At 44.4% G+C, this 23,764-nt stretch overlaps 1 protein-coding gene across 3 annotated transcripts in view; it reads left to right on the forward strand.

Moving 5' to 3' along the window:
- The window catches only part of LOC110986554 (endothelin-converting enzyme 1-like), a 40,199-nt gene that overhangs the window by 9,895 nt on the left and 6,540 nt on the right, over positions 1 to 23,764 (forward strand). Inside the window, exons 2-17 of one of the 3 annotated variants that reach the window (XM_022248500.2) lie at positions 11,331 to 11,414; positions 11,825 to 11,986; positions 12,546 to 12,629; positions 13,182 to 13,390; positions 14,061 to 14,123; positions 14,315 to 14,434; positions 14,641 to 14,727; positions 15,094 to 15,218; positions 15,730 to 15,952; positions 16,600 to 16,698; positions 18,213 to 18,290; positions 19,082 to 19,185; positions 19,915 to 19,979; positions 20,687 to 20,738; positions 22,315 to 22,382; positions 23,314 to 23,444. In XM_022248500.2, coding sequence (XP_022104192.1) covers positions 11,331 to 11,414; positions 11,825 to 11,986; positions 12,546 to 12,629; positions 13,182 to 13,390; positions 14,061 to 14,123; positions 14,315 to 14,434; positions 14,641 to 14,727; positions 15,094 to 15,218; positions 15,730 to 15,952; positions 16,600 to 16,698; positions 18,213 to 18,290; positions 19,082 to 19,185; positions 19,915 to 19,979; positions 20,687 to 20,738; positions 22,315 to 22,382; positions 23,314 to 23,444 — 1,754 coding nt within the window. Of the gene's footprint in view, positions 1 to 11,330; positions 11,415 to 11,824; positions 11,987 to 12,545; positions 12,630 to 13,181; positions 13,391 to 14,060; positions 14,124 to 14,314; positions 14,435 to 14,640; positions 14,728 to 15,093; positions 15,219 to 15,729; positions 15,953 to 16,599; positions 16,699 to 18,212; positions 18,291 to 19,081; positions 19,192 to 19,914; positions 19,980 to 20,686; positions 20,739 to 22,314; positions 22,383 to 23,313; positions 23,445 to 23,764 lie in introns of all 3 variants that reach the window. The other 2 variants (XM_087147038.1, XM_022248499.2) reach the window with 2 other exon arrangements.

Genomic DNA, 23,764 nt, shown 5'->3' on the forward strand with positions numbered 1-23,764 from the left:
CTTGTTTAATGGTGTTTATCGGCTAGTGTTTCCAACTGTCGTTAAGAGCCACTCGAGCAGGGCGAATGAGAGGTTTCAGCGGAAAGGGCGCATGCGCAGATGACTGGGAAAGAGACAGGTGCACAACCAAGAGGAGGTTTGGATATAACGAGCGACACCTTGCAGGGAAAAAAATCTTTTATTATTACTTTTAGAATGAGAATTATAGAGTTAACAAGGTCAGAATGGCGACCTTATCCACTGCTGGTCAGATTGAATCACCGGCTTTCAACAATCCAGAGTTTGTTATGATTTAAAGGATTTTATTTTCTGTTATTGGTTCAGTGATGAGGCTGTCTACTTCTGGCGTTGCTCTCGTTGTGTCAGACACAAAAGGGCGTGGCGCTCGCCCCTGTCAGTTTTCTTGATGTAGGCGTTGTGATTGGCAGATGTAGTTGTCACGATATCGCCACGTGGGCAACTCTGGGAAAAATGGAGCAAAAAAAATATGTATGCATGGTTCTTTCCTGTAAGATCGCTTAGCTAGCGCTTGTATCCCTCGGCAAACACGATTCTGTCAATATTGCAAATCTGTGGAGCTGAGAGAGCAAATAAATGCGTATCATTCCATGAACAGCAACGCTAAGTGAAACCTTATTCAATTGGTGTTGTTAGTTTTTATGAGTCTCAAATTTTGCATCAGAAAATGACGTTTTCATGGATTTTGTCCTTTCTTCAGTACATGTTTGCACTGACGTCCTACATATTTGTGCCACTTTGCCCACCATGTTTTTGTTTTGTTTGTGTTTTTTTTTTGTTCTGAGTCACGCCATCACGCAAAAGTAAATGAAATCGGTGCACTTGCAAGGCCAAGAATTCTCCCAAAATAAACAAAGAGAACTGTCAATTTAGGTGTTGGAGGAAAAAAAGGACCAAGGTTTGCGGCGTGTTCTATTCCAAGATCAAGTGTGGATAGTGGCAAACCTCAAACCCCATAATGAAAATATCACGGGGCAGGAATTTCAACTGAGTACGCTAAATGGGAGAAGGTAAAACAAAAAAGAACTACGGAAACACCGTGCAAGATCGCAACGAACCTGATGACCCCCTCAAGGGCGGTGTTTGTTTTCGCAGTAAAAATTCCGACACTATATTGTGCAACGTCAGGAAAGGAAATGTGCCCACTTTGCACTGCTCACAACTGTAAGACTGTTCATCATCGGAATTGAATGCAGTCGTATATTATCACTATGTTGTCAGTTTTGTGAACAGTACGGAGTACTGGATCGCCCTTACGTGTTCTCGTTGAGGGGGGTCACCGAACTGGCACTTAAAAATTTACAGCACCAATAAAAAAGGCATGCCATAATATCGAAAGCGCATATGGCCACTTGCGATTTTTTTTTAGTACGGCGGTAAATAATTTCACGATCTTGTTTCCCTAATGGCGCACGACCAGCCGTTCAAACAGGCCATCAATCAGGCCTTGCTAGAGGCCAGTAATCACTGCAGCTCTACCCCTCGAGGACTTCTACAAATCTCCGCTCCCCTGGGAGACAATTACCTACCACCAGTGCCGCGGCAAGCCTTACCTCAACCCAATCCGTGGACAATTGCCGACGAGGTTTTAATTATTACAAGCTGCGGCATTCGCCATATTTGTTGGTTCGGCCAGTGCATCATTACACGAGCTTTCGTAGATGCCCGTTAAGCTCCGTTTGTCCCCACTGCCGATCGCCACGAAATAAGGCCTAACTGATATCACAAGGAGTGATTTGAAATCGAGGAAGACGGACCCGAAACCCGAAGCGGGTCTACAACTGAAACATGAATTTGAAACGTTGCCTACAGGCATAGCACTTTGATTTCGGTTTCAAGTTTTCATGATTCCCCGTGATTATTTTCTCGGCATATCTCTGCCCAGACGTCTAAAGCAAAGAACCAATCGTCGATGGTGACAGTGTAACACTTTCTTCATGTTTGTTCGGTCCGCGCTTCATCGCTTGGCTCATGCCGCTCTGTGTGCCGGTCAACCCAAATTATTTAACAGGCAAGCTTTAAACCAGTGCTAGGGCATATAGACTCAAGCCGTTTTTATTCCCCACATTTCGATGCTCAAGACGAGTGCTGCCTGATGCCAGAATGTACATTTCAAAAACTGTGGTGTTAAAACCAACACTTTTGGTGTCATCAGATGACCACACAATAGGGTGTTACTTTAACACCGCTGGTGTTATGTACCTAGAAGTGTTATAACGGCACTGGAGGATATTAAAAGTAACACCGAATAACACCAAAATTTTTAACACCAGTGAAAGTGTTGGTGTAGTTCGCTGATAACACCGGCGGTGTTAAATTTAACACCCTAGTTTTCGCAGTGAAATATACAAGCAGAATAGTGGATTTGTCCGCTACTCTGGCTTCGTCTGTGGATGTAGATTAAGTCTTCATATTCATGAAGTCAGGAGACCCTCCCACAAACATCAAACCAGACGAAGCTAAGATAAGGGAAATGGTCCTAGTTCTCGCGTTGCCATAAAAAGGACATATGTGTATATAGTGGAGCTCAAGTTAAACTGGCAGTATGCGCTGTCGCCCAGGTGCGCCCCCCCCCCAAAAAATGCATGCACTCCCGTGGAGCAGGCGCTGCGCCACTGCAACGCATCATGTTCACACAGAAAAAAGGCTCATGGCCGAATGGTTCAATGATTGCCACGGGATGTTAATTACCGATTCAGAAATGGATCATGTTAGTGCCTAAACGTCCTCGGGTGCTGAATGTTCCATACAGCTATCCAGATTTCAGGTGTTGTGCTATCTTTGGGATAGAAAAAGAATCTTATAACTGAAAACGCGACTTGTCAATAGCCGCATTGTGGTTGTTTCTTTGATACATGCGGGAAAGCTGTGCAATCAGATCGGCCAATGAACTTGATTAAAGCACAACAAAATACGAAGTGGGTTTCATGTATGCCTCCAAAAAGCAAAAATGTTTAGTCGTTTGTTTTCCCATGTACTGTCTGCAGTTTTCAGGGTTACCTGCGAGCATCATGTGTCCACACGCAACCTACTTTACCACAACCGTCTCTGTCTATCCTTTAATATCGACATCTTACACTGCGGTTTGACGGTAAGGCGCATTTTCCGCGGGATTAGAGTTGTCTTTGGGGGACCATTTTTAGTGTGCTGGGTACCCATCAAAGGTCCATGATCCCTGTTACTCAGTCTGCCTCGATTTGTTTTGACCCCACACAGCGCCGGGTTGCACATTTCTTTCAATTCCGAAGGGAGTTTGAAAGAACAACACGCACACACACAATTACTCTCTGACAGAACGGACAAGACGTAAAGGAGCAGCGGACGTGAAATCGCTTGTCATCAGGTGTAGGTGCGATGTGATTTGTTACATGCAAGAGGTTGCGGGTTAGGTTAGAACAACTAACTCGAAAGCATTTCGAGATTGTCCAACGGAGCTCCCTTGTTCTATGCCGACTTGGCTGACAACCCTTGGCGTAGACCCTACAGTGACTCCAGCTTTAAGGGGACATTCGCCCATTCCCGTCTCCAGCATTAAGCCTGCAGTCGCGTTAATGGAAACGTCTTGGGATACATTGACCCTTATCAACCCGAGTTTGTTGATGAATTTTCCCACGACGAATGAAGGGAATGTAATTTTATTTACAACAGACATTGCAATTTATTATTACGTGCCTGCATGCGCCAACTGGCATTGGCCAACGCCGCTTATACGGCTGTGCCTAAACCATGGCTCTCTCTTTTAAAACCAGGGGCCAATTTCATAAAGCTGCTTAAGCACAAAATTTGCTTAAGCGCAAAAAACCTTGCTTAAAAAACAAAGGTCACCAGCTCAGAATCTATGTGATTGTCATGCTAACCAAAAGACAGGTGAATACCATTCCAAAACAATATACATCACATGGAGTTTTGGCTGGTAACCTGCTTTGTCAACTAAGGTTTTTTCACGCTTAAGCAATTTTTGTGCTTAAGCAGCTCTATGAAATTGGCCCCAGGCTTTCATAACTTTGTCAGATAAAACCCACCCTTCTTTTTACTTTTGTCCTCACAGTGATGCTCGAACATTGCTTTTGTATCAACCAAGAAGAGTCCACCGCACCATTTTCACCAGAATCCCAATTCTATTTGTTAAGTCGGACCCTGGCAAATATTTTTTTTAACCATGGAAACCTTAGAGCTGGCATCAGCATCTAATTGGGTTCTTCTAGACACAGATGTCGTTTTGAGTGCTCAAACAATCTGCGAAGGCCCCTGGATTTCTAGAAATCGTCTTCATTTCTCCCGACTCGCACTTAATAAGTGGACACTCGCAAACCTTGTATTAGGACATATCTGTTTGTAGTTCATCTGCCCCAAACTGCTATTTGCTTAGTCTTTGTTACCAGTCGTGTTTCCGTAACTAACGTGTGGACAGTGCACCAGGGATGCCGCGCAGTTTATTAAAACAACCGCGTGCCAAGAGAATCTCTAGATCACTACCGACAAAAAACTGATTAAATTCATCCTTTCGGTCTGTGATAAATTGAAATAAATATTGTCTGGGAGGCCAGGCAGGTAGGTCTTGGAGGCGCGTCGGTCGAGCTCGCTCTCCGTTCCTGCTGGATGCGCCGTGAAAGTGGTTTCACGTCAGGCCCTGGGTAAGTACCACAGACTCCTCCCCTGTGGCAATCGGTATGACACTCTTCAGACCGCGTGCTGAAAAAAACATATGAAGAAACCGGAAATGCAGTGTATAGTTTCAGGGATACATTTTGTGCCAAGCAGATAGAAAATTCATACTGTAGCCGTAATCAATACCAATTTGGCGTTGAATCAATAATAATTTGTAACCAGCACTTTATGATTCTTTATCACTTTTCTGCAAGGCCTGTGTCATATAATGTCAATAGTAGAAGAACATGAATGCAGGTGCACATGCCCTTACCCAATTATAATGACAAGGATGTAGACATCGAGCACATTTTACGTATAGTCCTTTTGTACGGTGACCTCTCTAGGACACTAGTTTGTAAGTAAAGTCGAACAGCCACACACCGATGACCGTCGTTATTCCCAAGAGGTGTTTTCGCAGCCTGTTCGATAACTCGCTTTCCGCGGGATCGCCACACTGTGTTGAAAGCGAGGTTACACTTGCAGAAGAACAAAACTTACATTCGCGTCGATTTATCGTGTGAAGCTTGCTAACTGAACCATGGAGGGACTGAACTAATCATTATTAGCCCCATTAAAAAGGGCCAAAGGGCCTCCTACAACTGCTTGCATTGCTGTTACGCTTTAGAAGGGTGTCGTAATTGTGTCTTATCACTGCACATTATTGTACATGCATTAATTGCCCAACGTTACCTCAAAGTCTTGTTAATCAACGTGTGGCTGGTTGAAGCATGGTTGAAGTGGCTACGGACTGGACCTTGTCTATTAGTCTGCCACTGGTGGAATTTTCCGTTAGCAGTGTACTGCATGGTAATATTCACGAATTTGAGGTTTCGGACGCCATTTTTGTGAAGATAATATCGAACTTGTTTCCAGTTAGCATCTTGCTTTACTCCATGTTTTAAGTCTATAGCAAATAAGAGTTCAAGACTTAGACGTGAGACGATGGCTCTGTACAAGAATCGCACATTGATACCGGAGGAGGGAAATCTGACGCACGCGTCACCGATGGACAAAATAATTTGAGAGCTGGTCGCCTTGACTGCGCGGGCTTATAGGGGCTACAGAGGGACTTCAAAACCCGATGGCAAGGCCGCCCGAATCAGTGGACAGAACAGGCAACACTGCGCGCGCCCTGACCTCTGTGGGCTGATGAATTTTTACCCCTGTCGTTTAGCCCCCCTATTCGACAATGACAATGTTGCACTTGAGGGATGTAATTTGAAGGGGGCTACAAGTGGAGGCCTTCCGGGGGTTGAGCTCGATCGGCTTCGATTAACTGCGGGCAAGTGCATCGAAAACGCAGGAGAAGGTCGTGGTTGTTAAGCCGAGGCCGGGCTGATGACCGGATCCATCAGTCGGGCGGGCTCGAGGACGAGATTCGAGGGCTAGGTTAAAGGGATTCGGATTTGTGTCAGTAATTGACAGGAATGGAAGTTGATGGCCGTTGAAATTCGTTGAGAATATGAACGCCTTTCTGCATATCTGCCGTGCATTGTAACAAAATCAGTTGTCTGAATGTTTGGGGCTATAGGTGCAGCTTGTAAGACCCCTTTTGGATCATGATGGTCCTAATTATGATGGTCTGCTTGTGGAGGGATAAATTACAATTGTGACCACGAGTGAACCAGAGCGGTTGTTTTTCCTCAGGTTTGCACTTGTCGTTATATTAACAAGGTCACTGAACGTGACGCTTGCTACAGGGACTTTCACGTCGGACCTTGGCACGATGATGCCAACAACACGGCACTTGAAACAATTCAATTTACATCGACTTGACCAGCTCGCATCAGTGTCAACTGAGTTATGCCAGGCGAGGATGAAAGTCTCAAACTGGAACTGAAGAAAGGGAGACTGGGAGCAAAGCAATCAATGAAGGATGCATTGTCCTTTGAAAGAAATCGTTTGCTAAAAAGCGGTCCTGTGTAGTGAAATGCTTGTGTATACTACATTCTTATATGTGTAATAGAGGTAAAGCAAGCCTACAGTGCCTTGTCCTCGGAAGGTATCCAAGTGTCCTCGATTGTATTGTTGATTGACTTCCGAATGTCAATTTCACCGTGCCTATTCATGACAGGTTTGTGCGCATGATAAGAACTGCAAAAATCAAGCTGCTACTGTGCTAAGTACACAGGACATTTTTATATTAGAGAAAATAGGCCTTCAGTGCCCTTGTCCTCTGAAGGTAAGCCTCTGTCCTCGATTGTATTGTTGACTGACTTCCGCATGTCGTCAATTTCATCATACATCTACATGACAGGTGCGTGCGCATGATAAGTACTGCGAATATCAAGTGCAAGGGACATTCAAACACTTTTTTTCAGACATTGTGTGGCTGTTTAATATGAAGCGTTTTGAAGTGCTATAGAATAAAAACAACCATAAACCTGATACATGTAGTCAACTTTGTAACAGAGGAAGGACATGGAGGCACCCACTCCTCCACCACTCGAGGTCTGTGCCCTCGTGTGCCCCCCCTCCCCCAATCAAAAATGGGAATACAAAAACTCTGATGATTGGTCAGTGATCGTGACCTTGGTCAGTGTTTTAACTGTGACCACTGAGTGACCCCCTCCAGATAGTGAGTGCCCTCAAACCCCCCTGCAAACTGTTCCACTGCTGATATTTCGTACTACTAATAAGGCGATTTGATATTGAATGAATGACAATATTACAGTACTTGGGGAAGTCAAAGACGTTTCAGAAATCACCGGATTGCAGGGTGACCTTAAACAGGAAAGGCTACGTTCTCTTTTTATCACGGCTTGTAGAAAGAGAGGGGGGGGCTCAGTCTGTTTTTCGTTCTTTGGCCATTACAAAATCTTTGATCCAGAGGTAGGTAGACCACCGTGATCTAATCACTGTTAGTCTTTCCGCCCAGGGCGCCAGGAAATCTCGCTGACCAACCAGACTATTTATTGCGACCTCGACAACCACGCCTAATTGATGCAATTTCACAGCTTCACAGCAACCCCACAGGACACGATTTTACACCTGCCTGGGTTGTGAAGGTGGTGTTTATACGTACAGACTCATTAAACGCCCAAATTTACTTCACTTGGCCCGCCGGCTACTGGCACCGTTGAGGCCGGTATCGGCACGCGCATTACGCGATTTTCTCGTTCAAATCTGTCCACTGGTAATTTTGTCACGAAGCCGGCAATAAATGCACGTCAATAATTATTTCTGGGAAGCACCCCGAAGGGCACTGATGGAAATGGTGTGATGAGACGCAGTTTTGTCGCATTCAGACGCGTGTTATTAACGTAGAGGTAACAGTTGGGTCGTAACAGGTGTCGGTAGACAGCAGGCTTAAAACTTCAGCTTAATGTAGAAACTTCAAGGCTCACGACTTTGGAAAAAAAGGTTATTTTTCTTCACATTGATAAAAAGCCACTCGATCATTGCATGAATATCAATGCCCATCATGACGGAAACCAGGTAACTTGCGCCGTTATGCTTTTGTAAGTTTTAATTAAGCTTTGTTCTGCTTTTCATTCAATTTCTGTCGAGTTCATTGGGTCAATTTCCTTAATGTAATTTCACTGAGTGGAAAGCCTTTTTTCCCCCCAAAAGAATAATTTTTGTGTTGGTCATTCGTTTGCGTTGTTCGCCCAAATAACGATAGTAACTAATGGTGTAAACAGTGTGTCACTAACTTCATTAGTTGGTTCCAAGGGCCCCTAATCAGTCCTGGGAAACCATTAGCCATTTTCTTTTTTTCTTTATCCTGTTTACCGCCCTCATTAAGTCGCTGAGTCCGCGCGTTTTGCGAATTTGGCGCGCGTTGTTTTCCGAACCAATTAAGCCAATGAAACTCCGGGGCCCGGTGTGTGCACAGCACGCGGCCGGCCCCCTGCGCGTTGATTGGAAAGGCAAACAGATCTCAGCCCGTGTAAGTTGTAACGAGCTGGATATTTCTCACTCGCGTGGCACTGTTAAGGGTGCTCTAGGCTCCCTGGTCACTGGTTGCCAAACAATTCCAATTGATTTCTTCCCCCTCCCATCTTCTTCCACAGTTGTTGTCCCGTGAAGCCGCTTTATCAGCGACCCGTTGTCCCGGGAACAAGCTAATTAATTTAGCCATGTTTACCCTCCAGGCGTCAAGGAAATGGTCAGGCGCTGCTATGCGCAAATCGCGGAGGTAGATGATCGGGCCACTCCGAGTAGCTTGTTTTTGCATCTTTGGAGCAATTCTACAGAAAAATGACCCAAAAAATCCAATTTGTAGAACCCCTTGTTGTCAAAGAATTGAATACATGTACAAAAATGGAATTGATGTGGGACGGTTCCCATCCCGGTAATCTTCTCTCAGAAAACACTGTTACTTTTTATTTTTAGAGGATTTTTTTCAGCCATCACAGCTTGTGGAATTATGAATATTCATATAGGGCTATGGTAACAACGTAGTTCTGACGGATTTGCACGAGAACTCAAGGAAGTCTCCAGAATACCGACTGTTATTTGTACCGAACCTGAAATATAGTGGATAATTCCTAGTCGGCGTTCCGAGGGTGCAGTGGAATGGCCGTGTTCAGAACGCACTCCCGAATAGAAAGTCATGTTCTGAGTGCAGCGCGTTGAAAGCTAATGAATCGGGAGTACTTGGTAGATTTCTGGAGACATACTTTAAATTTGTTCGCGAGGTCGATATCAATTCCGGAAGAAACACTGTATACGACGCGTGCATGACCGGCCTCGGTTACGACTGAACATCTTATCGGGAAGACGGGGGAAAACCAAAACAGAAAACAAAAGACGTATAGACACCAGCCGTAATCCCAGACATAATAAAAAACGGCTGGTTTCCCTTCTGTGACCCTAAGTAATATTACTCTGCGATTTTTACAAAGATGAAATTAAAGTGCCCCCCCCGTCACTCTCGTTGACCCTAGCTATTGGTAAAAATGAAGTCTATCCAATGAGTGCTCGACCAAAATTACGTCATGCCTTCACCCTTTCAAGCGCACTGAAGGCGGTAAGAGCGAGCGAAAGATTACACCTTTGCTCACACACTCTTGATTTCACTCTTCTGGAGATCGAGGGCTCTCTGAGACTGAGGGTACTTACTCTAGTCCCAGTACCTTGATATAGTGATCCACGGTCTGTACTTGGCGTCAATGTCTGGGGTTTCTGGCTGGTGCTTCCAGACAGGTTTAGCTTATGGGTGTGGGCATCGACCAGACAGTCTCCAAACTGCAAAACCTGTATAATATTTCCTGACAGTACTCATGTAGAGAATCGAAAGTGACAGGACTCTGTCATCTTCAACCGTGCTCTCTTAGCAATATGCGAAATCCGACTGGTGAATTTCAAATAAACTTTTTCAGACATGAGGTGTTCTTGTTTTGTGCATGTTGTGTTTCGTTTCAATAATCTGAAAGCCAGAGCTTCGAAAGTAATAATGAGCTCCGCTTCGCGGTCGCCCGGTCTTCCGCTGTGCACTCGGCCCCTGGGGCCACTCCAGGGGCAGGAAAATACTTACACGGTGCATTATATAGATTCAGTTTGTGGGATCAGCCTACTTCGTGATTTAACTTGACCCATTTCTGTCTCATCCCCCTTCTACCTTCGGATGGTTTTCATTTCCAAGGACGGCGATCGAGGTAGGGGGTGTCTGCCCGGGTCACCTAAATCAGGATACCGGGCCTCTAATGGTGGAACTCGCTGTTGATTTTGAAATTGAATCCCATTAGCGAGTAAGCGTAAGCGATTAATTTTGTTGTTTCAGTCTACCGCGAGGAGACGGGAGTTTTGTTGTGGTGCAGCCGGGACCACTCTTCTTGGTATTCTTGACTTCAGCTCTTGACGGTTGGAATGTTTATTCTACCCGCCTAATGTTCTCCCAACCAGTGTTGTATTTGAGTCCATGACTTGTGATGGACTTGCAGGGCAGGGACTTGTGATGGACTCGAATACAACACTGCTCCCAACTCAATGTTCTATGTCTTGTCTGTCTTCTTTTTTTTTGGGGGGGGGGATTTCGCTCTCTGTAGCAAACGTTGTCCTTGGTTCTGGAGTTCATTGCTTTCCACAGAACAAAAATATATTTTTTAAATAACTTGATGATAAAAACGATCGCGTAATCATAGCAGTCCAATATATAGAATTTCCCCCAAATTAACCATACTAAACCAATCTGAATGATGACTTCCGGCGGATTTTTCAGGAGGCCAGAGTTTCGACGTGAATGTTCCCTTATGACCATGCCCCCGCTATTAATACATGGTATATCTTTTCTTCCAACTTAGGATGGCCCTACTGATTTTAATATAAATTCGCCCTGTGTCCCCATCGGTACACACATCACAGCCCCGTAGAGACATCATACGGTCCCCAGTGGGGAGTTCACACCTCAACGTGATAGATTTGGCGCTGCACAAACTCAAGCAAATCGTCTCAGCCATGACTGTCATGCTATAGTGACATGTTTGGTTTTCTGAAGCCTGATGGGTGCCGCTTCGAGCGTCGTCGTGACGCTGGGTATATTGTTGTAATATTGGAATTGGTTCTACTTGGATTGTGTCCTGATCGAAGGAACGCGTCCCAATAAAACCCGCGTCATTTCTTATTGCCGTTGTAAATTAATGCCAATCCAAATGAAAGGTATGAAGTGTACGTTGACTGGAGAAAAAAACACCAATGATCAGAAGTTGATATTTCAGTTTCAGAAGGAGCCTTGAAACCAGGGAAGTCTACACAGTGCATCGATCAGCAGATGTGTTTGACAGACGAATGCGTCGAGGCAGGTACGTATACCTCCATGAACTGGTTTTGCTTGCGCATGAGCTGAATGATTTCTTGGCATTCCTGTGAATTTTCGAAAGAAAGGCATCCTGTAATTTGGACTGATTGTAGATTGTTCACAGATTCTCTAAATTCTTGTCAAGCCATAGTTACCTGACTGCGATTGTATAAGGCAGAGTCCAGATGAGTCGGCTGCGATTGGGACTGTGCGTCAACGAGAAGTGGCTATACTGGCTTCCACAGGCCTGCGTGCCACTTCTTTAGCCACAGTCGGACAAATCCTGGTAACCAGAAATGCTGGCTGCCTGGTTCTAAACTATCGACTCAGCCAGATTCACTGCCGGTCGTTACCAAGGTTCTTGGGCACCCTCGCTGCGCTTTAAGTCTTGTTCCTTTGGTCTCTCTCCTGCAGCCGCTGGTTTGCTTCTCAACATGAACCCCAAGGTAGACCCGTGCAAAGACTTCTTTGAGTACTCGTGCGGCGGCTGGACGAAGAGTCGGGTCATCCCCGAAGGGAGCAGCAAGCTCACCGCCACCACGGAGCTCAAGAATCGGTTAGAACTGAACTGTAAAGGTAATTGCCTGTGGTGGGGAAATGTGAACACATGACGTCTCAGAAGCTGGGCGTGGTTTCACAGTGTTTAAAATTCCCACCAACTTAACCCCTTGAGAGGAAATTAATAGAAGCAAATTACGAAAATAGACTGAGCTGCGTAAGGAGCTCCAAATGCATATTTTCGTCGTGGTTGGCGATTGCAATAGCGAGGGAGCTCACGGGAACTGATTAAAAGCTCATAGTCCAGCATGCCAATATAAAGGCGCCTTTCCGTAATGCCCTTCGTTTGCGTCAAAGCGTTTCGTATGTATGCGTCAATATCGCTCTTGGTGTGGGGTCAAACGCAACGCATGCTTGCGTTATGTGAATGGAGTCGACTTTTGTGTCCGTGAATTTGAAATATTGAATTTATGATGTTTTTGACATGGTTATACGTATTTATGGTTAGTTTGAAATACTTCACGTAAACTAAAGGTTTCAATTCTGTTAACCTTAAATGGACAATGAAGGGATTCCTGCATTATCTTTGACTGCAGAGTATTGTCGCTGCATGCCCGTTTCCTTCCCATTTTTGTAGGACTGGTCGAAAGTGACGTCACTGACGATGACATCGAAGCAATAGCGAAGACCAAGTACTTTTACCAGGCTTGCATGGACGAAGGTAAGCTGGGATTTGAGGAGACAGGAACATGGATAGAGGGGAAGGGGAAGGTCAGAGGTCAAATGTGGAAAAGAAAACTAAGGAGGACAAAAGTTTCCCTGTGCAATTTTTACACTACTGGACTTAGGAGTGACTGAATTCATTCAACCTTATTACCCAGTCCAGAGGGTATGAAATTGGACGATAAGGTCCGGTAAGGGTTGTTAGCCTCGGGCTTATTTATCTTGTTCAATCGATGTCTTCTTTCCGGTCGTTGTAACAAGAGTTGCACCGATATATAGATAATGTTAGAAGCCTCATTGTCTCGGCTTCTGGACATAAAATGGCTACTGCTCACTAGTGATACACGCATCCTTTCTCGTTCCGTACTAAGGCGTTCATACATGATGACGGCTGATGTTGCTGAATTTACCATGACCCTATCGCGTCCTCAAGCGGTGTGACAGCTCTGGCAGAGTAAATGCTTACGTTAATGACAATGTAGAAATACAGGTTTACACGTAGCAAGCGCTTCCCGAAATTTATCCACCTTGTCCGTTTTTTGTTCTTCAGAAAGGATCAGCAGCAGGGGTTTTGAACCCCTGTGGACCCTTATTGCTAAGTTCGGCGGCTGGCCGCTGATGAACGACACGTCGTTCGACGAGTCGACCTGGAACCTGGAAGACACGCTGGCGAAGATGTACTCCGAGACCGAGCAGAATTTTTTCTTCTCCAACTACATAGGCATCGATCCACAAAACAACGAAATGCACATATACATTGTAAGTATAGGCACAGTCGGATTAAAAGATCTACAAACACTGCAACCAGGGACTGAATGAGAATACGACCCTCTTGAAAATTGGTTGTGCAAAATGTGCCTTTTATGAGGGAAAATGTGACTCCAGCAAAGGCTGGTACACTTTTACAAATGAACGCTATTGCTTTATGCACGCAGTCTATCCATGGGCGGAGTTTTGTTGTCCCATGGGGGAGAGAGTGACTTCTGAAAGGTCATCCTTGTGGGGAGCGTTGCACGGCCCTGCAAGGGTTCCTGCAATCTGCGGGAGGCTACGGGTGCGCGTCAGTGAGTTTAACAGTGGGAGGGATGATTATGTTGGTATATTCCCCAGGTAAAAAATAGGGGGATATATCTCCCCATCCACCGGGATAACTGCCCGTAGGTCTGCCAGAAACGGTTGTTTGGAGCATGGGGCGCGCAACTGTTATTCTCTGAGGGAACGCTTGATTAGAAAATATAAAAACAGGCGCTCTTGGTGCATTGATTCGTTTTGCGGCAGAAGGTGCAAACTCGATGGAAAAGAACCAATTACTCATAAGAGGATAACAGTATCAAGAGTTTTCCTCTGTTGCATCGGCTCCTAATCGACAGGATGTATAAATCATTGTCTTGTCTTTCTCTGTTGAGACAACAAATTTCTTTCTTTGCAGATTGATCAGACGCGTACGTTACTGAGTCAGGAGGATTTCATGGTCGCAAACTTTTCACACAAGGTGCGTTGTGTCTTTAACAGCAGTAAGTCCTTGGTATAGCCTTTCCTGTTCATTTTTCCAGAGAAATCCGAGTTTCGTTTTGGGCACCAGAGGCCTACGTGGTTTCCCTGATCACAGGGAAACCACCCTGTTTGGTTAGTCAGAGCTTTGTAGTGTTTTTCCTATTCGCTTTTTACTCCGACTACAAACAGAATGTGGTAGCCTACCGAGAATACATGGAGGCCGTCGCCTTGGAGTTGAGCCTTGCCAGTGAGGATGAAGTGCGCCACCAAGTGCTCGACATGCTACGCTTTGAAGAGAAGCTCATAAACGTAAGTCGTGTTCAGAAGAAGAGGATAAAATAAGATGGAAAAATAAGCTTGGAGAGGAGAAACAGCTCTGAGCAGTGTAGTGCTCCTTATAGTGCACGGTCAATACCTCCCTCTTTTTTACAGTTTCAGCGGTGGTAAATTTGACTGTCTGTAAATTTCTATCGTTTCTCTCTCTTTTTTTTTTTGGCCGGGACCAAATTTTACAGATTAAAATTCCCAGGGGGCCCAGCAGAGTCGTTTTGAAACGGTACAAAAAGCTGACGGTCGGGGACCTACAGAATTCGATTCCACAGGTATGTGTAGTGAATGTTTCTTCAGGACGACACATGGAGTGGCGGGGTGTACCCATTTCACAACTTAATGGGTCGGTTGCAGTCGGGTCCCCCCTTAAAAGTTGCAGCTGAGGCTAGTTGACAGTTCGGCTGTATCGTCCTGCTTTGAAAGTGTTTGAACCCTCATGCGTAAATACCTTAGAAATGTTCCTTGGCTGTTCAGCATCTACAGAGATACAAATTAACAGGAGGTTTTTGCATTTGGCCGAATTTTTTTTAATTACGTAATAACAAAAAATTGGATCCACAGAGTAGCCAGTCCGATCTGCGCAACGTAATCGTCACTTGATTATGCTGGACGCAAGTTTCTTTCTTTTTTTCAAACAGTTCAACTGGTCAAGATATTTTGACGCCATCGTGAGTCCCAGTTTTAATGACACAGAGCTGTTGGGGACCTACAGCCTTGATTACCTAAAGAGACTAGGGACAGTTCTCCATGAAACACCCACTAGGTATGTGTACGAATCTCAGTCCATACAGTGCGGCGCTAACCCAACCAGCATGGGGGACTTACTGACAAATAATACACCCAGCTTCGGGCCCGTTTAGGGCTAGCCCAACTCTTTGAGTGTGCCTGTAAGAGGGTTGTTGGCACTGCATGCCAACACAAACAGTACATTTTACACATAGCTAAATCTTCCGAAACAGTTGTTACTTCAGTAGATATTTTGCTGTGGTCCTAAATTTGGGTACAATTTGATCTGGAAGTGTTTATTACATTCAAAAGGTATTTTCTTAGATTGATTGTGACCATTCCTTTTTTTCTTGTGACCAACGCTGTTTACATCCATTTCAATACATATGGAGCCCATATTATAAAGCATCAAGTCAAAATGTTCGCCCTTTGAGCAGAATGCACGTAGAAAAGGATTAGTTTGCAGGGATAAATGAAGCGCACGTTTTGCGCCGGTCTGGTAGTCTCACTCTCAGCCGTTTTATTATTTTTTTAAATCACATTTCCAGAACAATAGCAAATTTCCTGATGTGGAAGCTAGTCCATGAAAGTATCCTTCTCCTTGGGCGGAAATCTCGCAAGCTTCGGGAGGAGTTTTTGTACCTGGTGGAGGGCGAGCATGGGGAGGGGCCCCGGTGGAAACAGTGCGTGACGATGACCGCCAATCGAATGAGCAGCGGCATGTCAACCATGTTCATCCAGAAGTACTTCGGACAGCAGAGCAAAACCATGGTAGGCTAACGTGTTCGAGGATGTAGGTGGAGTTGGTGTGATTTTTCTCCATCGCTGAAAGCTTTTATATATCTTTCTCACGGGTCGCCATCTTTTCGGGAAATTACTGCAACCGCATATGCAGCGTCGTCAGGTGCGTGTGTGCGTAATTGTACAAAAATGCATGCGTGTAGATCCACGACAATGCTGCCAATGCGCATCTCGGGGATTTTGCATGCAAACAGCACGTGGCAATCTGTAGGAAGTGACGTCATAAGGAGAGAGACCTATTATTGTCGAACATGTCATTGCTGTTGTAGATGTGTAATTGTTGGATTTAGCTCCTCGGCATATTTCAAAATTAATTGTTTGATGCTTTGTTATCGGTGATGTAGCTGTCGTTTGTTGCCCGGCGTTGTTGTGTTAGTGGGAGATTTAAGATGCCTGAAGGCGGCTCGGACATATCCGCCCATGTGACCGTTTGGCCATTGTTTGCGTCAAACTTGAGCTATAATGAGAGCATTAATTTTTGGTAGCGTGTCATTGCCCAGCGCCCACTACAATGCACATGGAAATTGCCTCTGCACTAGGAACTCCTTCCCAGATATATTAAACCAATTGGAACAACCTGGTCCAAGACTGGCACTTCTTTTAATTTTTGGAGGCAGGCTCTCCAGATGATTTCCAAACTCAGAGAGGCTGTGCAAGAAACTCTAAATGAAACCAAATGGATGGACGAACCAACAAAAGCAAGAGCTATTGAAAAGGTGCGGTATATATATAGTCCCATGTAATTATCTTAATTTCGATCTCTCATCAAACGACTATGAAGGATGCCTGGGAGTCTGTAGAAGTTGATAAACTTTGACCCTCCCGGCAATACCGCCAGATTTTTCTGAGGCCACGTTCGATCAGTGAACCCATGTCAGGATTTGGCCTGGTTCCCAGGTTGCATTTAATGCACAGGTTACCAGGCAAAATCCTGCCCCTGTTTGACAACTTGTGGCTGGTTGGTCTTGGCCTATATTCTAGCCTTTACTATGGACAAACAACAATCATAGCTAGCCAGTACGGTGCGGCTAATGACAAAGGCCTTGAAGTTCGTGTTACCAGCCGAGCATCTATGGGTCCAGTCCACTAATTCAAGCCCCATTGAAAACAGTGTAAAATCAGCACCGTTCAGGGCCCAATAGCATGCACGCCGACATCCCTGAGATTTCTGAAACACAAATGAAATTCTTGTCTGGTCACTTATCTTTCAATTTCTTTTCAATTTTTTGTGGGTTAACCAATTACATTTTTAATTATTCCCACAAAACAAAATCACCCCCCCAAAAGTGATTTTTCCGAAGTCTGATTGCAGCCATTTTTCAAGTGGCAACCCTCAACTTTCTCGGGCACTTAGGACCATTTTTCAACCGTAGTTTTCAGCCCTTCTGCCCTCATATGAAAGCTCAAAGACCCAGGAAGTTGATCCTGGCAACGATTTACACAATCTCACCGTTTTGGGGGGCCAAACAATTTCCTTTTTCAAAAGATACTGTGGGGGCACTTTTAATGCTAATGAGCTGGTCAGAAATTCTCACTTGAATTAGTGGTCTGCACCCCTATGGTGCACTGCGAGTCTGGTGCCACGGGCGCCCTGACTAAAGGCTGCCTATGTTCTGGTTCAGCCGTGGGCGTACGCCTACCGTTGTCACTTAACTGGTTCTGTGACTGCCTCATAATCATATTACAGGCACAAATCGGCAAAGATTCTGAATTCCCACATTAAACAAATCGTCCCTGCCCCCAGTCCCTGTCCCCGTCTGCATGTGCGAAACGTGATACTCAAGGAAGACATAACATGGCCTGAAAATGCGGTTTCACTGTCGAACCCGAAACTGAATTGACATGGTTTATACAGGTTTCAGAAAACTCTTGCGGCAATCAATGAAATTAGATCCCCCTTTAAAATACCGATTAAAATTTTAATGTTACTCAGATGTTATAACACACGTACAACTGTCATAATATTTATATTGACGAAAAGTGGTATACCGAGAACGAAAAACATAAGGGAGAAGCACTGGGTTTTTAACGGCAAGTCAAATCCTAGAGATAAATTTCGATTTTAACTTAAAATTTAAGTAATGTGATACACTTTTCCCGCCAGTAATGAACTCCAGATTCTTTTTGAAAACGGCAAGACGAATTAAGTTTGCCACCGCAGGTCAATGTTTAGTGGGTATACATTTTCTAGTAATATGTTTTGTATTTTGAAATTTGTTTGTTTGTGAAGCTCTTAGCCATTCGTGAGCAGGTTGGATTCGACGAAACTGTGAATAACTACACGGTACTGGAGCAAGACTATAACGATGTGAGTGGGCTCTTTTTCTCCCTTTTACTCATTCACCTGCCACCCACCCACCCAACCCTTGTTTTGCCGATCGTTGAGCCAGTCCATTAACTCAAGGTCAACGCTGACTATTTGCTCGTCGCCCAACGCCCGAATAGGGCGCTGGGAAGCGCTGATGGCCTTGCACGGATTTTAGTGAAGGAAATACGTCACACGGGGTCACAGCTAACGACGCACACACCATTGTGAAATAATTTATGCCAGCCGCGCGAACTCGTTCAATGCGCAACACAAACGGTTGTTATCAATTCAATATTTTTTCCTATTTCTTCGTCATTGCTGAAAATATTCTCACTGCACTTTATTAACTTCATCCAAAAATTGATCAAGATAATCAATGATTTGAAATATATCGCCAAAATACACGTGATCAGTGATACTCAGAAGATAAATTACCCCACCGTGACTGTACTAATGAAGGCCATGTTTTTTTCATATAGCTGACACTTTGCCCGTGCCAAAGTATTGCCATTGGTGAACCAAACAATAATTTTTATAACATTTATGCACACATGACAGTGTACCAAACTGTCGGACTTAAGCCAGACTTGTTCAGCAAATATAACAGAACTAACACCTGGACCTACATTGGCGACCAAGTTAAAATGAAGATAGTGTTAATGCTAAATCTGTTCAGATAAGGTATACAATACTGGACCAATGCTATTGTTCCTTGAGGCGTAAGTTTCGTAGCAGGTGCTGTTTCTGTTTACAAAAGCCAGTACTTAAATATCTACCTGTTGTTTTCGCAGGTGGAAATCTCCTCCCAGCATTATTTCGAAAACGTCTTCGAGACGCTTAAAAACGACGTGAAATTTATGCTGAAAAACTTCAGGCGGGCAGTCAACACGGACCGGTATCGGTAGGCCTATTGTGCTTGATTTTGTATACTTGTCAAGCCGAATGAATAAATACCTTGCTCTTTATGGTTCTGGCCCACAACCAACTGATTACCATGACACTGGCATCTTCAGAAAATCGATCATCGCGCCATACCCATCAGGAGCGACTGGCCCATTAACTATTTCAGTATTTCAGTCTTCTGTAGTAAAAAGCACGGTTGCAACATCATTTACGAATGGGCCTACACGGGCTGTTCCTAGTTCAACAGCTAGCCTAACCACCCGGCCAGGTATAACCGAACATCAACGGTACTATCCGAAAGTGCCGAATATAGACGAGACGACTTCGGAGTATTTGCCTATTTCTGGAAAACTGCAGGAATTCCTCCAGTCTTGGTCACGTGGACATTGGGTGATACCGGAACCTTGATTCGTAGAGTAGGCTAGTCAGAATCGTCGGGTCTGGTTTCCAGACTAGTATATCGTCTGCAATGAAGGAGACTTCCAGACGCTTGGCGGCAGCAGACACAATGGTCCTTTTGGTCGATGTGAGCATGCGCGTGCAGTTCTAGGTATGCGTGTTAGTGCCGAGCCCGTGCACTACCGCGAAAAGGGACCTATTTGTCTGCCGCTATCATGCGTCTTAAAATCTCCCATTGCTGATAAAATAGGGCAGATTTTGTCGCAGTCTCTCATGATGACAACTGGTAACAAAATTGTATAAACATTTGTCCTTTGCTTAGGTGGAGTAAGCTTTTTCCGCCATACAAGGCAAACGCGGGCTACCAGTATGCCCTGAATCAAATCAGTAAGTTTTTGTACCATGTCTCGTTGATCTGCTCATGACCATAACGCCAAGCACGAGAATGTTTGACTCAAGGCTAAATACCAACAACGTGCTTTTTTATAAGTGTGGCAGCTTTATTTAAAGAGCAACATCAAAGGAAAACATGTTTCTCTGATTGTATATGTTCAAATAAATATGGAAGCAATCAAATCGAACGCAGTGTCATTTGTCTTCGGATCTCAACTATAACAAGCTACAAAAGGCTTTTTTTCTGTTCATGCCAAGATGCGAATTCTGAACATGCTGAATGTAGATTGCGTAATTCTGAAAAAATAGAGAAAATGAGGGAAACCTTCGCCCTGTGTTGGTAGTGGATAAACCCTTGTGCATGTCAAACAGCGCATGTCAGTAGCCATTGTTTGACATGCACAAGGTTTATCCACTACGAACACAGGGCGAGGGTTTCCTTCAGTTTCTCTGCTTTCTCAGAATGATGCAATCTACATTCAGCATGTTCAGAATTCGCATGAACAGAAAAAAGACCTTTTATGCTTGTTATAGTTGAGCTCTGAACACAAATGACACTGCGTTCGATTTGGATGCTTCCATGTTTATTTGAACAGATACAATCAGAGAAAACATGTTTTCTTTTGATATTGCTCTTTAAAATCTACACCTTCTGAATCTCTCTCTCTCTTTCATGTACTTAATCTGATGTTCTCGTACAGCATTTCCAGCTGGCTTTCTACAGCACCCTTTCTACAATCGAAGGAACCCACAGTAAGTAGATGAGTTTTCCAAGTCAGTCTGGCCCCAGTTCTTCAAAGTTTGACGGCCAAAGCCCTCACTTGTCGTGTGCATGTAGCGTCTCGATAACCTACATAAGGGCGGCAGGATACGCTGTGCAATATAGACAGTTTTCCACAGCTGCTCCTCGCAAAGGGACCACCAATCCTCGTGTTGATGTCCCGAATGATGATTTTTTTTTACACCTGAATGCAAGCATTCAGAATTGATGCAATTTAGATCATTGTATTACGTGATACTATTGTCATGCTGAAAGTTTTTATATTTTTTCTCCTCCAACATTAATAAGCCTAAAGCTACATTCGCTTTTGAATCATCCCCCCCCGACCCAAAAGCTGGAAAGGCTGCTGGAAGAAACAAATAATCACCGCAGAAAATCCTCCACACCATTTCTGTAATATTTACTACTTTAGGAAAGCTAGGTCGACCCTTTGCTGCGAATATGTAATGTTGTAGACTTGAATCGAGTCGGACTTACGTTGCTCTTCCCCAGTCAGCCATCCCTTCACTGTACACAGTACGCGGTCTTCGCGCTCGACCGCTCTCATAACTTCTTATAAGGCGCACTCATTCGACAGCCTTTCCGCGATATCCGGCGTCAACGTAGTAGTCCGTAGTAATACATTTAGTAGTCCGACTTGACGGATAAACCAATCAGACCCCTCGTCGGTGATATGTAGTTGTTCACAACTGCAAATGAAGAACATGATCTTGCTTAATGCATATGGAATCTAATTCCACCAATCAAAGTAGTCAGACTCGTAGACTCGTTCAATAAATAGAAGGTAAAAACACGTCAGGTAGTTGAAGTGACTGGTTTTGGTAGATGAGCTCATTCGCTGTGTACAAACGGTCTGGAGATCTGTTAAGTCGGGATTTCTCAACAAGAGGGCGCGAAGCCAGTAACGCCGCGGAGCTACCATGCAATTTCCGAAGGCATAAACACAGACGTCACAGAGGATCTCGACATTGGTCAAGTCCAGTAATGTTGCAGAAACTCTCACGTTATTCAGGTGCCCATTATTACCAGCAGGCTTCTGACTGCGCTTCTGACTGTTATAATCCGCTACAAGCGGAACAAAAGAGGGCGTGTTTTTTGTTTTTGTTTTTGGGTTATTTTTTTTGGTACTCCCCGCATTGGCGCGCCATGATGCGCGCAAGTATATGCGCGTTGGACACGGAGCACGCTGAGTACGCGTAACTAATTTATTCCGGCATTTATCCGGTTCGTAGGTGACTTTGTCACAAAGGCAGACGCGCCACGATTTACAGGCTCCCATCGTAAGTGACGTTACACTTACGAACCGGATGGTCTTTACGTATTCGCAGAACGCGTGCAAGAACCCGCTTGTAACCGCCTATCTTTCTTTTCACCGACTGGGGATGCACTTCAACTTGGGGGATAGCCTCATAATAGTTTCGTTTATTATTAATTAACACATGTGAATTCGGCGGAATGGGTGCCAGTAGCGTCACTTGTGTAAATACGGGGTACTAGTCTGGAATTATACTTTAAAATGATTTTCGTCTCTTTTTTGTTTTGTAACAGTTCAATGAATTATGGCGGCATTGGAATGGTCATCGGTCACGAGATTATGCATGCCTTCGATGACATGGGTAAATAACTCAGTTTTTGACTATACACAATGCACGTGTATGAATTGGTTATCACTGTTTTACAATTGCTAAGTTTACACGCCCGCATCCTCGTGTGATCTCGTTGTTTGGAGAGGATGGAATCCTGTCTGTATAAATCATTCCTGGACGCGGTGGAATGAGGCTGCCGAAATGGGACACAATTGCTACACCTACAACCATTCATGGCTAGGTATACAGCTCTCCGTTTTTTATATCCCAATTTTAAATTTTAGATCTGTTCACAGTTAAAACTACCATGACATCGTTCATGACCGCGAATAAGCACTCATTTTCATTGGTGCTATTATTATTTGCTTAATTAATTAGACTTTATAATTTCTTGTTGCAAACGCTCCTGTTTACCTTAATGTGGTACCGGCAATGTAGTATTAAGGTTGTGGCTTGATACGTTGGATTTTAATGCCTTGTGGTTCTCACGGGTCAATGTCTTGAGATACTGTAATGCATTTTATGAATAGGTTGGCGAAGTAATTTCCTTGATGGATTAGTAAAGTAAATTGAACTGAATTGACACAAACGATTTCATTATAGGCCTAAGCAGATAAAATGTGCTCTATAATGTTGCCAATGAAGAAAAGATTTATCACTGGCACTTGCTCTGTGCAAAACACAACAAAATAAATTGGTGTCTTTAATACAAGACGCTTTAACCTGAGACGAATCCATGTGCTAACAGTTTAGTTATGGCTATTATTTCGCAAAGACATCACTACAGAATAGCTATTAAAAATCTGAGTAATCATCGAAGCATTTTCTTTTTACACGTTTTGTGAGAGAAACTTTGTAGCTTTGCGCATTCACACAACAGCTGAGCAGGAGTTTTACTTCTGCCAACATCAACCGTATCTGTGCTCTTCCTTGTCTCTTGTCGCTTCTCGTTGGTTTCCAGGCCGCCGTTTCGACAAGAACGGCGACATGAGTGAGATGTGGACTGAGGCGTCGGCCCAGGGTTTCAGGCGAGAAACCAATTGCCTATTGGAACAGTACGGTAACTTCACAGTGGAGCAGGTTAACAGGAAGGTAAACCAACCGACCATGCCTGTTTATTTTTACAAGATAGGCGCTTGGTGGCGGCAGACAAACCGGTCCTTTTCCACGGCTGTGCACGTGCTCAGAACTACAGCGCCGCCCAGATGCAAAACTGGCGAAGGGAACCGGTTTGTCTGTCGCCGCCAAGCGCCTCAAAGTCTTCCATTGCCACTTTTGTGCTTGGTCGTTCACATAATGTCGTCTATCTATCAATCCATACTCCAGCGGACAGTCGTCGATGGTGTGTTTTCGATGGAATGGCTACATGCTATATTCCCAACTTTTAATGCGCAATTAAGTACCCGGGCGTT

This window comes from Acanthaster planci, linkage group LG16, assembly GCF_054643075.1.
Source record: "Acanthaster planci isolate LZ-2023a linkage group LG16, COTS_SCS, whole genome shotgun sequence".
In the NCBI taxonomy this organism is placed as follows: domain Eukaryota; kingdom Metazoa; phylum Echinodermata; class Asteroidea; order Valvatida; family Acanthasteridae; genus Acanthaster; species Acanthaster planci.